At 54.0% G+C, this 13,496-nt stretch overlaps 1 protein-coding gene and 1 long non-coding RNA gene across 4 annotated transcripts in view; one reads left to right on the top strand and one right to left on the bottom strand.

Annotated features, from left to right (window-relative positions):
* Nucleotides 1–9,765, bottom strand: part of NECAB3 (N-terminal EF-hand calcium binding protein 3) — a 128,504-nt gene extending 118,739 nt beyond the window's left edge. For all 3 annotated transcript variants that reach the window (XM_034787392.1, XM_034787391.1, XM_034787393.1), the window contains exon 1: nt 9,517–9,765. In XM_034787392.1, the coding sequence (XP_034643283.1) occupies nt 9,517–9,633 (117 nt within the window). In that variant the 5' untranslated portion in view covers nt 9,634–9,765. The remainder of the gene's footprint in view (nt 1–9,516) is intronic.
* LOC117885869 lies at nt 178–3,072 on the top strand. Its single transcript, XR_004647864.1, has 3 exons — nt 178–969; nt 1,519–1,689; nt 2,634–3,072. It is a non-coding gene; the product is annotated as an uncharacterized LOC117885869 (long non-coding RNA).
* Nucleotides 9,766–13,496: the final 3,731 nt, after the last annotated feature.

The following is a 13,496-nucleotide window of genomic DNA, read 5'->3' as shown; positions in this document are numbered from 1 at the left end:
CGGGCTGGGGCAGGACCCCAGAGTACATCAGCCTTAGGAGCCCAGAGAGAGACCTGCCAGGATCATGTTAACCGGTCCTGCTGCCTGTTTGCTTGCGTTCCTCACCTCGAGCTCAGCATGCGGGAGGATTTAGTACTCCAATAGCCCACCCACAAACATGCAAATTTAGATCCAATTTAAACAATAAATCCCCTCTTCATTTCCCTGTCCCTTGGCAGCCCCTGCTCCTTCTCCAGCCTCCCTTGCTATTGCATGGCGCCACCTACTGCCAGCTCCCCCTACCAGCACTCAGCTGGCATCCTCTCGGGTGCCAGGAGTGGCCTGCTTTCTTCTCCCATCCCGGAATCGCTGGCCTTTAAACTCCCAGCTGGCCACATGGATGACCTGGGCTTCCTGGGGGTGTGAAGCCACCACGCTGCCAGTTCCAAGACTGCATGTCCTCAGCTGAGCTCATGGACGGTTTGTCCTTGCCTTTTGTGTTGGACGTAACTGGCTCAGCCAGCAGGAGAGGGAGCGAGCAGGGACACCTGGCTTCATGTCACTCTCCGACATGCCTGTGGCAACAAGCAACTTCCTCCAGGCAGCTTCCTGACCGGACTAAACCAAGCAAACGGGAGAGGATTTCTTACACTGCAAGCCCCTCAGGGCAGAAGCTATAGCTACCTACATGTCTGTTCAGCTGCCTGGTGGGAAGAGACCCCGCTCCCCAGTGGGACCTCTGGGCACCCCTGGGACGTGCTATTAAAGCATAGCAGGGGGGCCGCACTAACTATGAGCTCTGGCTGTTACTGAGCTAGCAGGATAAATCCAATGGGTGGCAAGCTGGCAGGGGGGAGCCGTCAGGCGGCTCTGGTGCCTCGCATTCTGCACGTCTGCCAAGGCCATTCGATGGATGAATGTCGCCGGGGAAGGCTATTTCGGTGATTTGTGTGGCCTGCGTGTCTCAGCTGATGGATAACGACTGGTGAGGTAGGGGGTGTCTCATCTTTAAATCCTCTCTCCCTCCCCGCCTTCCTTCCTCTTCCACTCCCTCTCTTTGACCCCTCTTTTCACGTCTGCTCGCTCTTCTCCTCGCTCCTTTCTCCTCTCACCCTCACGAACCTTTACAGGGGAAAGCACAGAGGAGCCAGCCTAGTGGGCTACACAAGCCCTGTGCTCTCTCCCTGTGTGTGTCTAAGGAATCCAATATCCTGGTGTGACTTTCAGGCCTCTGATGCCTCAGCAGATTCTCCATCCCCTGTCCCTCCCTCCACTGTCAGCCCCCCCTCGTCTGCCCACCCCTCTGCCCTGGCGTCTCACTTCTAACGGGCACCATCAGGCTCACAGCAAAGGAGGAGCCTGCCAGATACATTGCAGGCTGCCAGTCACTTGCTGAGGTGGCAGTTCCTCGCAGGGCCCCACTGTGCTAGCCATGAACAGCAGACCTGGCCAAGGCTCCGGGCAGGCCAAAGCAGCTGGAGCCTTCTGTCGGCTGCCTTTCCGAAATCCTCTCTGACCTCTGCCTCCGACCTCCCGCAGCACGGCCTACAGGAAGGAGCGCCAGGTGTACCTATCTTCAGCAGCACCTGAGCTAAGCCTGCCCTCCAGGCCTCAAGGTGCCTGTCCCTTGAGAATTTTCACCCATGCAGGATGGAGCTCGGGGTCTCACTTCAAGGACAGACGGAGGGTGATGCCCTTTCAGTCCCAGAGGTAATAAAGGGGGGGCTCTTTATATTCAATCTTCTGTAATCACGGAGACCGATATGTCCAGTGGCTAAGAGCAAGTGAGTGGGAGGCAGACTCCGCATTTGTGTGTGTGTGAGAACTGTATTGATTTCAAAGGTGCTGGGAAGCCTTGGAGACTAATGGCTTCTGTTTAAACCTGGTATAGGCAGCAGTGAAACAGGTTTCCACACGCTGCCTTTGCATGGGCCTCAGTCCTGACCTGAAGGAACTAATCTATGGCTGATAGGACAGTTTCTTCTCTATGGACCCATTCAGTCCTTGGCGCCTCTGAGACTGCATGCAAAGAGGATGTTAATTAGCACCAGCTGGAGCAGTGGGGGTTGTAACACAGAGAGGAGGAGATTACAATTTCTGGGTCCAACTCCAGGCACAGCTAATGACTCTGGACTGTCCTGGGCTAAACCAGGGTGTCCTTGGGCAAGTCATTTAAAGATCCATGTTCAAAGGCCATTCTCCACAAGCACATGCATGCAGCCATACTTGGCAGGTGCAGACACCTCCTGTGTGCATTGCCAATCACTAGTCTAAGGACCTCTGAGAGCACAGGTGTGTGGATCTGCACTACAGGGGTCAGCCAACTGAAAGCATGTGCACACGGGTTAGAATTTTTAAAGCATGCAGCTGCTTGCATGCGGACATGTGGGAACAAACAAGCAGAGACCCTTTATAAACACACCCCATAAAATCCCTATGCATCGCTTTCCCCATCTGTAAAACAGGGGTAATTACAGTTATACTTAGCTACTCAGCACTGTCGTGTGTCTCCATCTACCCCAGGGATGAGTCGTGATGCTCATTTAACTGATTTCTGTAAAGTGCTTGAAGACACACAATGAGAGGTGGCTCTAGACTAGCAGTGTATTAACACACACCTCTCATGTGTAATGCACTCTTACTTATCATTCCAGATGCTGACATGTATTTATCTGCAAGGCTGGCGTGGGCCTGTGGCAGTGGAGAAGACGTGGAAGGAAGTAGGCTGTTGCTCACAGCCAAGCTCAGTGAAGCTGTTTGGAAGCTGTCTGGTTACTTAGTGCTGAAAGTGGAAGTGTTCAAATCCTCCCACCCGACTCTGGGACTAACCTATGAGCACAGAAACCAAACAGAAGGTCCAAGGGAAGCTGTGAGAACAAGGGCAGCTGTTGGATGCTTCTAGGATTGCTGGTAACAAGACTCGTGCCTCGGGTGTTAATTGTGCTAATGGTACTCTGATTAACTGTTTGGTAATAAAGCAGCTGCCCAAAGGATTTCTACTGGCATTCAGCATTCATCAGCCAGACCATGCTTTTCAAGTGGGGCTCTGCCTGCTCCATCCAGCTGAACATTTCGTGTAGTCACTGAGGCTGGTTCGACAGTCCTACAGACTGAAATCCTCCAATGACAGAATAGGTCCACACGCCTCACACCCCTCAGCCATGAGCTGAAAGGGTTAGGGGCAGAGAGGTCTTTGTTTTGCACAATGCATTGTTAGCCTCCCCAATGAAACTGCCAATTAGTATCAGTTTGGGCATCTTTTGCCGTTTGAATGCCCGAGTCTGCTGAGAACTGGACTGTCTTGCAAACTCAGGGCACCTAAGCTTTTAAGAAGGCATGAAAAGCGAGTTACTATGCTCTCCCCAGTTGGATCGGAGCTGGATTTAGAGGCAAGAAGTTCTTTGTCACATTATCACTTCCCTGAGCCCAGTTCCCCCTTTATTCCTTGGGCAGCTCCTCCAGCCAGAGCCAGGTCAGAGATGTGGCTCCAGCTTAGGTTAAGTACCTCAGGTTTCTGTACAATCTTCCCTTATTGGAAGCTCAGCTACACGTGCTGCACTGCAAGAACTCCGGACCGTCCGCTAGGGCAGGAACGTACGCGAGATGCAGAAGGAGGTGGAAAGCAATGGACCAAGCTACTGCACCAGCACTGGCTGAGATCTCTCGCTCTGATTCTAATCACGCCAGCCCCCTCTGGAACAAACAGGCTGTTCTGAAATAAACATACAGGACAGTGCTCTGCGATGCCCATGCAGGAAGGGAGAGCGCAGGGGTCTGGGGGTGACCCACCCATCTCTCAACTGCTTTAGAGATGAGGTGAAGGGGAAGCCACAGAGGGCTGAAAGCTGCAAAGCAAGGTGACTGGTGCTTGGGTCACCTGTGCTGGGGGAGTGCAGCTCCTGCTCTTTAAGAGGATGCTCAGTGCTCTCTATCTAGGTAAAGCCCCCTTTACTGGAGTAGCTGAGTGCCTCTCAGTCCCCAGTAGATCTATCCTCACAACACCCCGTGAGGTAGGCAGGACTATCCTCCTTATTATATGGAGGGGAAACCGAGGCACGGAGACTAAATGATTTACTCAAGGTCATATAGGCAGTCTGTGGCAGAGCTGGGAATTGAGCCTAGGTCTTAGCTAGAGCCCTAAACACTGGAACCTCCTTCCTCTCCAAGTCACTGCAATGTGGGAGGGGACAGCCATGACCCCTCCTTCTGCCTATCCTTTCTGGTGTAGTTAGTGCTTTGCAGTCTTGTATTTAGGGGAGTGCAAGGACTGCAATTCAGCTAGCCCCTGCCTGGGAGAAACAAGGGAGAAGCCATCACCTGCACAGACACCAGGCACAACCTGGCCAATATTTAGCAAGTGCTAATGCAAACCACAGCAAAATGGACGGAGAAGTGAAAAATACACTCCCAGGTGGGGAGCTAATGAGTGCTCGCTGCCGGGGAGCAGAGAGGAATGGAACTCCCATGGCTTCCCCCTGCAAACATACCACTGCCTTGGGAGGGTCCTGGGTTATGCCTCAGACATTCCCCTCGCCTCTCCCCCCACCCTCCCCGTGACCATCCCCAGGACAGAAACTGCAAACAGACTCTTACAGCTGTAAAGTCAGGGGCCGCTTACCAGCTGTGCAGCCTCATCCCTGATTTTCTCATCCCATTCTCACCTCGGTCTTGAGGTACAGGGCCCAATTCCACCACCCTTACACAGGGTGCGTGGCCACTCACTACACAAGTAGCCCCACTAAAGCTGATGGTTGGCATAGCAAGCTGCCACTCAACGGGGACAGGTGTGGCAGGATCTTACCTGCAGTGACGATGTCTTTGAGATGAGCAGCCAGGCATGCTCAGGCTGGGCCTCTCCATAGGCACCTGGTGCTGGGCAGCCCGGCCCCTCTGACTCCTGACAAGCCAAATGCTGTGAAACTACCACATTCGGCAGCACAGCCCAGGAAGCGGAGCAGCCATGCAAGGATGGGGAATTCTGTGGGGGCTCTTCTCCCAGGAGATGGCGGGGGCAGGAGCCAAAGGAGAAGGGCACAGAGAGAGTGGGGCTGCAGCCTGCACAGACCCACTGGCCACAAACCCCCAATGGGGTTTAAATCTGCATCCGGCACCCTGCCTGTGGGTGTACGGCCAGCTCCAAGCACCAGCCGAGCAAGCTCGTGCTTGGGGCGGCAGATTCTACGGGGCGGCATTCCACCCAAGCCTAGGGCAGCACGGCTGCTTTTTTTTGTTTTTGTTTTGTTCGCTGATCCGGCTGGCAGTGCAGAGGAGGGGCGCGCCCTGCTGGGAGCGGGCTGCGCACTCTGTCTGCCCCAGCCGGTGCCAGGTCTGCAGCAATCCCGGCAGAGCAGCCCGTGTCCTTCCCTCCCCGCCGACCGGAGCGGCGGTCGGGGCCGCGTGGTGAGCACCCCACTGAAGCCCTGGCTGCCCCTCTTCTCTCTCTCTCCCCCCGTTCTCTTCCCCTCACCCCCGCTAGCCGGGGCACGTCTGCAGCACAGGGAGTCCCCCTGCACCCTGGCTCCGGCCGCACTGCAGGGTTTGTTTTTTTTCCTGCTTTGCTGCTCCGGCCGCGCCACAGGTTTTTTTTTTTGCTTTGCCGCTCTGGCCACACCGATATTATTATTTTTATTTTTTTGCTTGGGGCGGCAAAAAAGCCAGAGCCCACCCTGTGTGGGTGAAGGGAGGATGGCATCCCCCATGCAACCCAAGTTTACTTGTGCTTTGCACAGGAACTGCGGATTTCACCCTAAAAGCTGCCCAGATGCTCTTGGTCTAGCAAAGGGTACCGAGACTTCAGTCTCGGAGGCACACCTAATTGCTTCCCTTGGAGACTACGCTTCCCAGCATGCAATGCTCCACCTTCAACTGAGCACCCTTGCTACTGAGATCAAGATTGAGCACTGCACACTGGGATCTGCCATGTCCATTACAGGACCTCTGTATTAAAGAGAGCCATGGATGGTATTCTAGAAGTCGCTGGGCCACACCTGGTCTTTGAGGTGTCTGTCAGACACCCCTACCTGAGCAAATAGGATTGACTTCAACTGGTTCATGACATGTTTAGAATGGGGTGTGTAATTCCAGCAGATAAAACAGACAACATGTAAAATATTTTAGCAGTTAGATTCGACAAGCACTAATGAGTGTCACTTTTAAACAGTTGCACTTGACAATTCTCACCATTTTATCATGAGTCTCATACTATTTGGTGCTTTCCTTAAAGCCCCCGCTTCTGGAGTCATGTGAATACATGAGAATCTCAGCTCTTTTTTAAAGTGAGTTTCTTGCCCATGTTGTTGCAGAGAAAAGCTTGAAAACATGATCCCTAATGTATCTGAAACCAGAATACAAACTAAAAATGACCCAATATTTATTATCATTATTTACATATGATATTTGGAGGCCTGACTTGTGATTATTTTTAAACACTTGGGACTGGCAGGACTGCAGTCTACTGCTCTCTGCCACTTTATTTCTCTCTGAAATAGGGCCAGATTTTCAAAGTTCAGCATGGACAGTTACATGCAGGTATTTGCATATGCTTAACTCATGTGATTCTATAAAGGCTTTTACACTGTGCCCATTTCAAGGGTACCTGAGCACCTACCTCCCCCGTGTGTCACCTGATATGAGAATTTAGACACCTGCAAATATATGTGTGCAGCTGCAAACACCTAACATTGCAAATCAACTGCAAAGGCTGGAATTTGCAAAGAAATCTTGAGAATCAGGCACTCAACTCCTGCTGACCTGGGATTTGGGTCCATTGCAAATCTCAGCCCAAATATCTACTCCACTCTTAGCCAGAAACTTAGCTGCTCCCAGGGGCGGCTCTAGCTTTTTTGCCATCCCAAGCACGCAGGCAGGCTGCCTTTGGCGGCTTGCCCACAGGAGGTCCCCGTCCCACGGATTTGGCATACCTGCCGCCGAATCCATGGGACCAGCGGATCTTCCGCAGGCAAGCTGCCAAAGGCTGCCTGACTGCCGCCCTTGCAGGGACCGGCAGGGCGCCCCCCGTGGCTTGCCGCCCCAAGCGCATGCTTGGAGTGCTGGTGCCTGGAGCCGCTGCTGGCTGCTCCTGTCACAACAGACAGGCTGACACTGCTCCCACTGTAATAACACATCCTCAGCCCTCTCTATCCTCAGTTTAGAGTTTTCAAAGCAAAATCCTGCAGATTTATTGATTGGTGCAAACAGGAACAATTTATTTGGTGAGACGTCACTAGTTCTGACTGAGCCATGCTGATTAACTATGCTCCAGCCCCAGCAGTGCTCCGAGGACCTGCAAAGTCATGCTCCTCCTGTTGGACTCTGTCCTGGTGGTTACCTTGGCTATAAATTGTTCTAATGCAGTGGGTCTCAAACTTTTTTTACTGGCGACCCCTTTCACATTGCAAGCCTCTGAGTGCGACCCCCATAATAAATTAAACACCCTTTTTAATATACAGTATTTAACACCATTATAAATGCTGGAGGCAAGCGGGGTTTGAGGTGGAGGTTGGCAGTTTGCGACCCCCCCATGTAATGACCTCACGACCCCCTGAGGAGTCACGACCCCCCAGTTTGAGAACCCCTGTTCTAATGCCTCAGGGAAGGGCTGAAGCTTCCATTTCATTTCCATCTGTCAGCATGAAAGCCACCCTCTAGCTACTGGGCCACCCCACCACCAGCTTAATTTCAGTCCTAGGAAGGGCACCTCACTTGCTCGGGAGAGGGGAGGAGGAGAGAGGTGGCCTCTGCGTGAAACAGGAGTGACTAGCACTTTGACAGCCAGGCAACGAGCCAGGAGCTGAAATGCTGCTTGTTTGAAAATGAAAAAAATCAATCCACACCCATAACCGGGGCTGGTACTTCAGTTACATCTTCCAGATTGATGTCTCTTGTTGGTGACAGCGGGTGACCCTGTAACCACAGACAGTGGGCAGCAGGAGGCCACATTTTAAGAATCAGCTGGGCACATTTGACTCTGGGGGTACCCGTCAGACCCTCTGGAGGAGACAGTGCCTTGGGCAGTGGTTTCCACGGCTCCAAGCTACTGTCTAAGTAGGAAGCAATTGCACAGCATACGCAATTCGAGAGAAAGGATTGACGACTAAGATCCATGAGCCAAAAGAAACAATAGCCAATTGGCTGTTTGTTCCTAAGGCTTTCACTCTTGTGTGCAATAGAGGCTGAACTGGCAAAGCCTGGGTGTGAGGGTATGGAGACCTCTCACAATGCGCCAGAGGCACCAACAGCATCTGGCTTCATAACCATTTCATACAATTCACTTTTGTACAATTAGCCACAGGGGTTTCCGTTAATGTCTCTCCGCTACACTCAGGGGAGCAGAACATCAAGCACAATGGGCTGTTTGCTTTGAATTTCAAGATGAAAGAGACCAACAGAAAGTTCTCCACTGCACCTACAGCTGCAGGGAGCACGGGCAGCTGTTCTTAACCAGCTCCTAGCATTGGAGGGCTGGAAGCCTTAAGTCAGCGCATTACTTCAAAGCTGCTTTTAGTGAACACAATGATCAGGCAATACCCACAACTCTGCAGTAAATACGGCACATTACAAGCAAAGACACTTTCAGATTTTTCCCAGCTGGCAGTCATCTTTGGAGCTGGACTAGAAAACCCTTCATCACCCACATTAAGTGTGTGACTGCCAGCTACAATAAACCGTTGTTAACATAGATTTCCCGGCTGAGATTTTAAACCATGCTCGGGTGACTTTTACCGCCGGAGAAGCTGTAAGTTTCGTTACATTACATAATTCAGTCAGGGGGTTAAGCTTTCAAACTGGCCACGAAAATTGACCAGCCCAAAAACCAAAATCTGCTTCCCTCCTCCCCAGGCTACTGATTGAAAAAGAAACACGTACTAGTTTCCTTGCATGACAATGAAGAAAAACAAACCCCCAAAAGCTTGACCCCAAATGGATGAGTTAGTAGCATTTTGCAAAGTTGGGAAATGAAATAGGCGTGTGTATTGTTAGGGAACAATGCTAGGAACTGCACATGCTTTCGCCTACGGAACAATGGATTTTCCCACCCTTTCCCAGTCCAAATGATGGCACTGCACATTATGGACAAATTTTCAACCCCGGGCACCTCGATCATGGATGCAAAACGTGGGGATGCAAAGACACAATTCTCTGTCCTTTGTACTCACACACCTGTTCTGCCCACATCACTGCCTGCTTGTGCCCCTGAAGGCAGATTTTGCAGGTGCCCCTTGGTCACAGGTAGTTGACCGTGCGCATCACGGTGCGTGTATGCGGACACACACACACACACACACACACAGGTCACAGCAGCTAGAACAGCATCTTTCCCCCCAGGGTGCAGCCCCGGCCAGAAGTCTCCATTACGGTGCGTTCTACCTGCCTTGTGGGACCCAGCCAGCCCCCATCCCAGCGCACACAGCCAGCCGCCGGCTCCGGCTAGCCTGGGCTTGAGCCCCCGGAACCGGGAGTCGCGGGAAGGGACCGTTACGCTGCTTGCCGGTTCGCCCCGCTTCACGCACAGGAGGAACGCGCCCCGCGCCTACTTACATCGTGGAAGAGGGCGAGCCCCTGGCCGCGGGGTTGCGGGGGTTGCCCAGCGCAGGGGCTGGGGGCGGGCTTGGCCGACAGCAGGCACATTGCCAGCATCTCCGCACAGGCCAGCATCTCCTCCAGCCGCTCCAGCGGGGGCTGGAGCCTGCGATGTCCCCTTGGGCAGGGGGGCGCCCGGGAGTCTCCGGCGGCTGGCCCCGGGGCTGCTGCGCTGGAGCTGGGCTCAGCAACTCCCTCGCGCTCCGAGATGCTCCGGCCGCTGCCAGCCTCCAGCGGGCAACTTTCCCCGCCCGCCTCCACGCCTGCCTGATTGGACGCGAGCGGGGATCTGTCACGCCAGCCCGCGGGGCGCCGCTACATACTCTGCGCCGCGGCGCGCCGTTCTCCGCTCGCCCCGGCTGCGGGCTTCTGCCAGGCTCCCCGCGGAACCTCTGCCTTCAGTGGGGACCCCGTCCTTCCCCGGAGTGCCGCGGGGGTCAGAGGGGCTCGCCACGGAGCAGGCTCCGGCTAGTCACTGCCTTAGCACGGGCACTAAACACCCCGCCGGGTGGTGCGGGAACAGACAACAACCGACAGACTGGGTAGCAAGCCGGCCCGGCAAGGCCAGGACCCCCGCCCCTACGGTCAAGCAGAGAAACCTTTGCAGACTAAACACCGGCACCAGGGCGATCACAATCTACTGGACAAGAGCGGCTAGGGCGGGACCCCAAATCTTGCATTAAATACCTGAAACGTCTAAGGCCAGATGCAACCAACTCCTATAGCTTCTGTAGAAGACCTGCGCCTTGGCCCTGCCATCTCTCCTTCAGCACCTTTGCTGGAATGATCCTAAGTTCCTCCTAAGACATGGGCACTAGGCCGTTTTTATAAAGGGGCATGTATTTGGCAGCTATGTATGTTGCACTAAATAACCATAGAATATCAGGGTTGGAAGGGACCTCAGGAGGTCATCTAGTCCAACCCCCTGCTCAAAGCAGGACCAATCCCCAACTAAATCATCCCAGCCAGGGCTTTGTCAAGCCTGACCTTAAAAACCTCTAAGGAAGGAGATTCCACCACTTCCCTAGGTAACCCATTCCAGTGCTTTACCAGCCTCCTAGTGAAAAAGTTTTTCCTAATATCCAACCTAAACCTCCCCCACTGCAACTTGAGACCATTACTCCTTGTTCTGTCATCTGCTACCACTGAGAACAGCCGAGCTCCATCCTCTTTGGAACCCCCTGCAGGTTGTTGAAGGCTGCTATCAAATCCCCCCACTCTTCTCTTCTGCAGACTAAACAATCCCAGTTCTCACTTGGACTTGTTTCAAAGAATCCTTCACTTTGTTTCACTAAACATAGGAAGAAGCCTGCACAGAGTGAGGGCTGCAAAGGGCAGCCTAACCTGCAGTCAGAGAGCCCCCTGCACCAGCCCCCCTTCAGCAGCAAAACCAAGCTCTAAGTAGAGCTCCCAAATAAAAACCAAGTTTGAGAGAAAGGTGAGGTGGAAATAAATCAATGCATTCCAAAGAGCGGTGTTAAAATGCCAAACAATTGGCAAATGGGAAAATGAACAGACAGTTAGTGCAAACCTCAGGAAACCTGGAAAACTGCCCCAGCCTTAACTCTGCCCCATCATTCGTGCTTCTCCTCCCCCTCACAGGGACAGAGCCCCACAAGTCTCCACCTAGTTTGTATAAATTATTACACACCCCAAAAACATTAACTACTTTAAAAGAACTGTATTAAGGTTGCAAAGTCAAGTTCCCAAAAGGTAGGAAATTCCAGAATTAAGATTTTCCTGTGCAACCTTAATTAAGCCCCTTTGTGTGTATACATGATGAGCCAGTCTTTAGTTACAGGTTTCAGAGTAGCAGCTGTGTTAGTCTGTATCCGCAAAAAGAACAGGCATACTTGTGGCACCTTAGAGACTAACACATTTATTAGAGCATAAGCTTTCGTGGACTACAGCCCACTTCTTCCACTTCTTTAGTTACCTGGTTCCAAGGTATATTTTTCCACACTCAGTCCATGGGGTGAAAAGTGTTCCCTGAATGAGCTGTTACTCACTATTCTATCTTCATTGTTCAGTGTGTAACCCGAGGCATTATTTACTGCACACAGTTCAAACCCTGCTCTGAAGACAGTTATTAATTTCTGCCTGGGTTTTCTATGGCGCGCATCACTATAGTATCTGAGACCTGGATCTACAAAACACTGAGGTATTGCGATGCTGAGCATGGCAACACCTACATTTTAGGCCCCTAGAAAATCACAGGAACATCACTGCGAGCCACAGAGCCTGAGTTAGGCACCCAGGTTCCCTATACAATGAATGGGGAGAGGCTGTGACACAGTAGGGAGCGGGGTAGATTGACCTGGGAATGTCGTTTAGTTTTGCTGGAACTGTCTGCATGGGGGATGGGAGAGCAGGGGATGACTTAAGTGAGGGACAGTACCTGAGCCTGTAACCTGGGGGGAGGGGGGAAGGGAGTCAACACCTTTGCCCTGGAAACTGGACAAAGGGAGAGAGCCGGCTGGAGGGGTTTTTTTTTGGTTTCAGTTTTGGGCTGGCTGGGAAGAGGCAGGAACCCAAGTCTGGGATCTAAGATCCTTGCCCCCCAGAGGGACCTGGCTGAGGGGTCCTGGTTGTACTTACAAGCCCTGCTTGGGACTGTGTTCCTGTCGTCTAATAAACCTTCTGTTTTACTGGCTGGCTGAGAGTCACGGTGAATCGCAGGAAGTGAGGGGTGCAGGGCCCTGACTCCCCCACACTCTGACAGAGGTGCCTTAGAACGCCACCCACAAAAGCCAGGGAGCTACCTCAGCTAGCCAACCGGAGATACCAATGCCAGGGGTGAGTCGTAAATCCTGCTCCTCTCTTGGAGCTTGGGGCCTAAGTCAGGGCTGCAGGGAGGGGCTGATCTCTGCTAGTGATCCACAGCCAGGAGCCTCCCCGGAGGCAGGTGACTCAAGTACCTGTGTCACTCATTGGGTAGGGCTACCATACGTCCGGATTTCCCCGGACATGTCCGGCTTTTCGATCTATAAATAGCCGTCCGGGGGGGGATTTCTAAAAATCTAAAAATGTCCGGGATTTCCCCCCGGTCGGCTATTCATAGATTGAAAAGCGGCGCTGCTCGGCAGCCAAAGCCGCTTCTCGGTTCCCCCCATCCCCTGCAGCCTTAGCACGCCCTCGGCCCCGCAGCTGTCTTCCCCCTCCTCCCGTCCCCTGAACGCTCCGCCCCCCTGCTCCTCTCCCTCCCCTGCTTCCCGCGGATCAGATCTTCATGGGAAGTCTGAAAAAAGCAGGGGCAGGCGGGCAGCAGCAGGTAAGCTGGGGCAGGGGGGAACGCGAGAAGGAGGGCTCCAGGGAGGCGCAACACGGCCCAGTCTGGCCCCGGCTGGCCCGGGCCGGTTCGGGCCCCGGGGCACCGGCCCCAGTTCCAGCTGAGTGCACCGGCCCGGCCCCGACCCCAGCGGCTCCGTCCCAGCTCGGGCCCCAGGCCGGCCAGGCCAGCCCCAGCGGCTCCAGTCCGGCCTGGCTCGGGCCCCGGGGCACCGGCCCCAGTTCCGGCTGAGCGGCGCCGGCCGAGCACCCCCGGCCCCAGCGACTCTGGTTCCGGCCGAGCACGCCGGCCCTGGCCCTGGCCCGGGCCCCAGGGCAGCCAGCCCGGCCGAGCACCTCCGGCCCAACCCCAAGCCCCACGACTCCGGCCAGAGTGCAGCCCGATTCCTGGGCTCCTCTTAAAGCCGGCCCTGGTCAGGGGACAGGGAGGGGGGGTTGGATGGGTCAGGATTTCGGGGGGGCAAGGGTGTGGAGAGGGGTTGGGACAGTCAGGGACAGGGAGTGGGGGGGTTAGATGGGTCGGGAGTTCTGGGGGTCCTGTCAGTGGGCGGGGAGCAGTTGGATAGGGCATGGGAGTCCCAGGGGTCTGTCTGGGGGCGGGGGTGTGAATATGAGGTGGGGGTGGGGGTGTGGATAAGGGTCGGGGCAGT

This window comes from Trachemys scripta, chromosome 12, assembly GCF_013100865.1.
Source record: "Trachemys scripta elegans isolate TJP31775 chromosome 12, CAS_Tse_1.0, whole genome shotgun sequence".
NCBI lineage: Eukaryota > Metazoa > Chordata > Testudines > Emydidae > Trachemys > Trachemys scripta.
The sequence above is the reverse complement of the archived record's forward strand: the minus strand, read 5'-3'. Positions and strand labels throughout refer to the sequence as shown.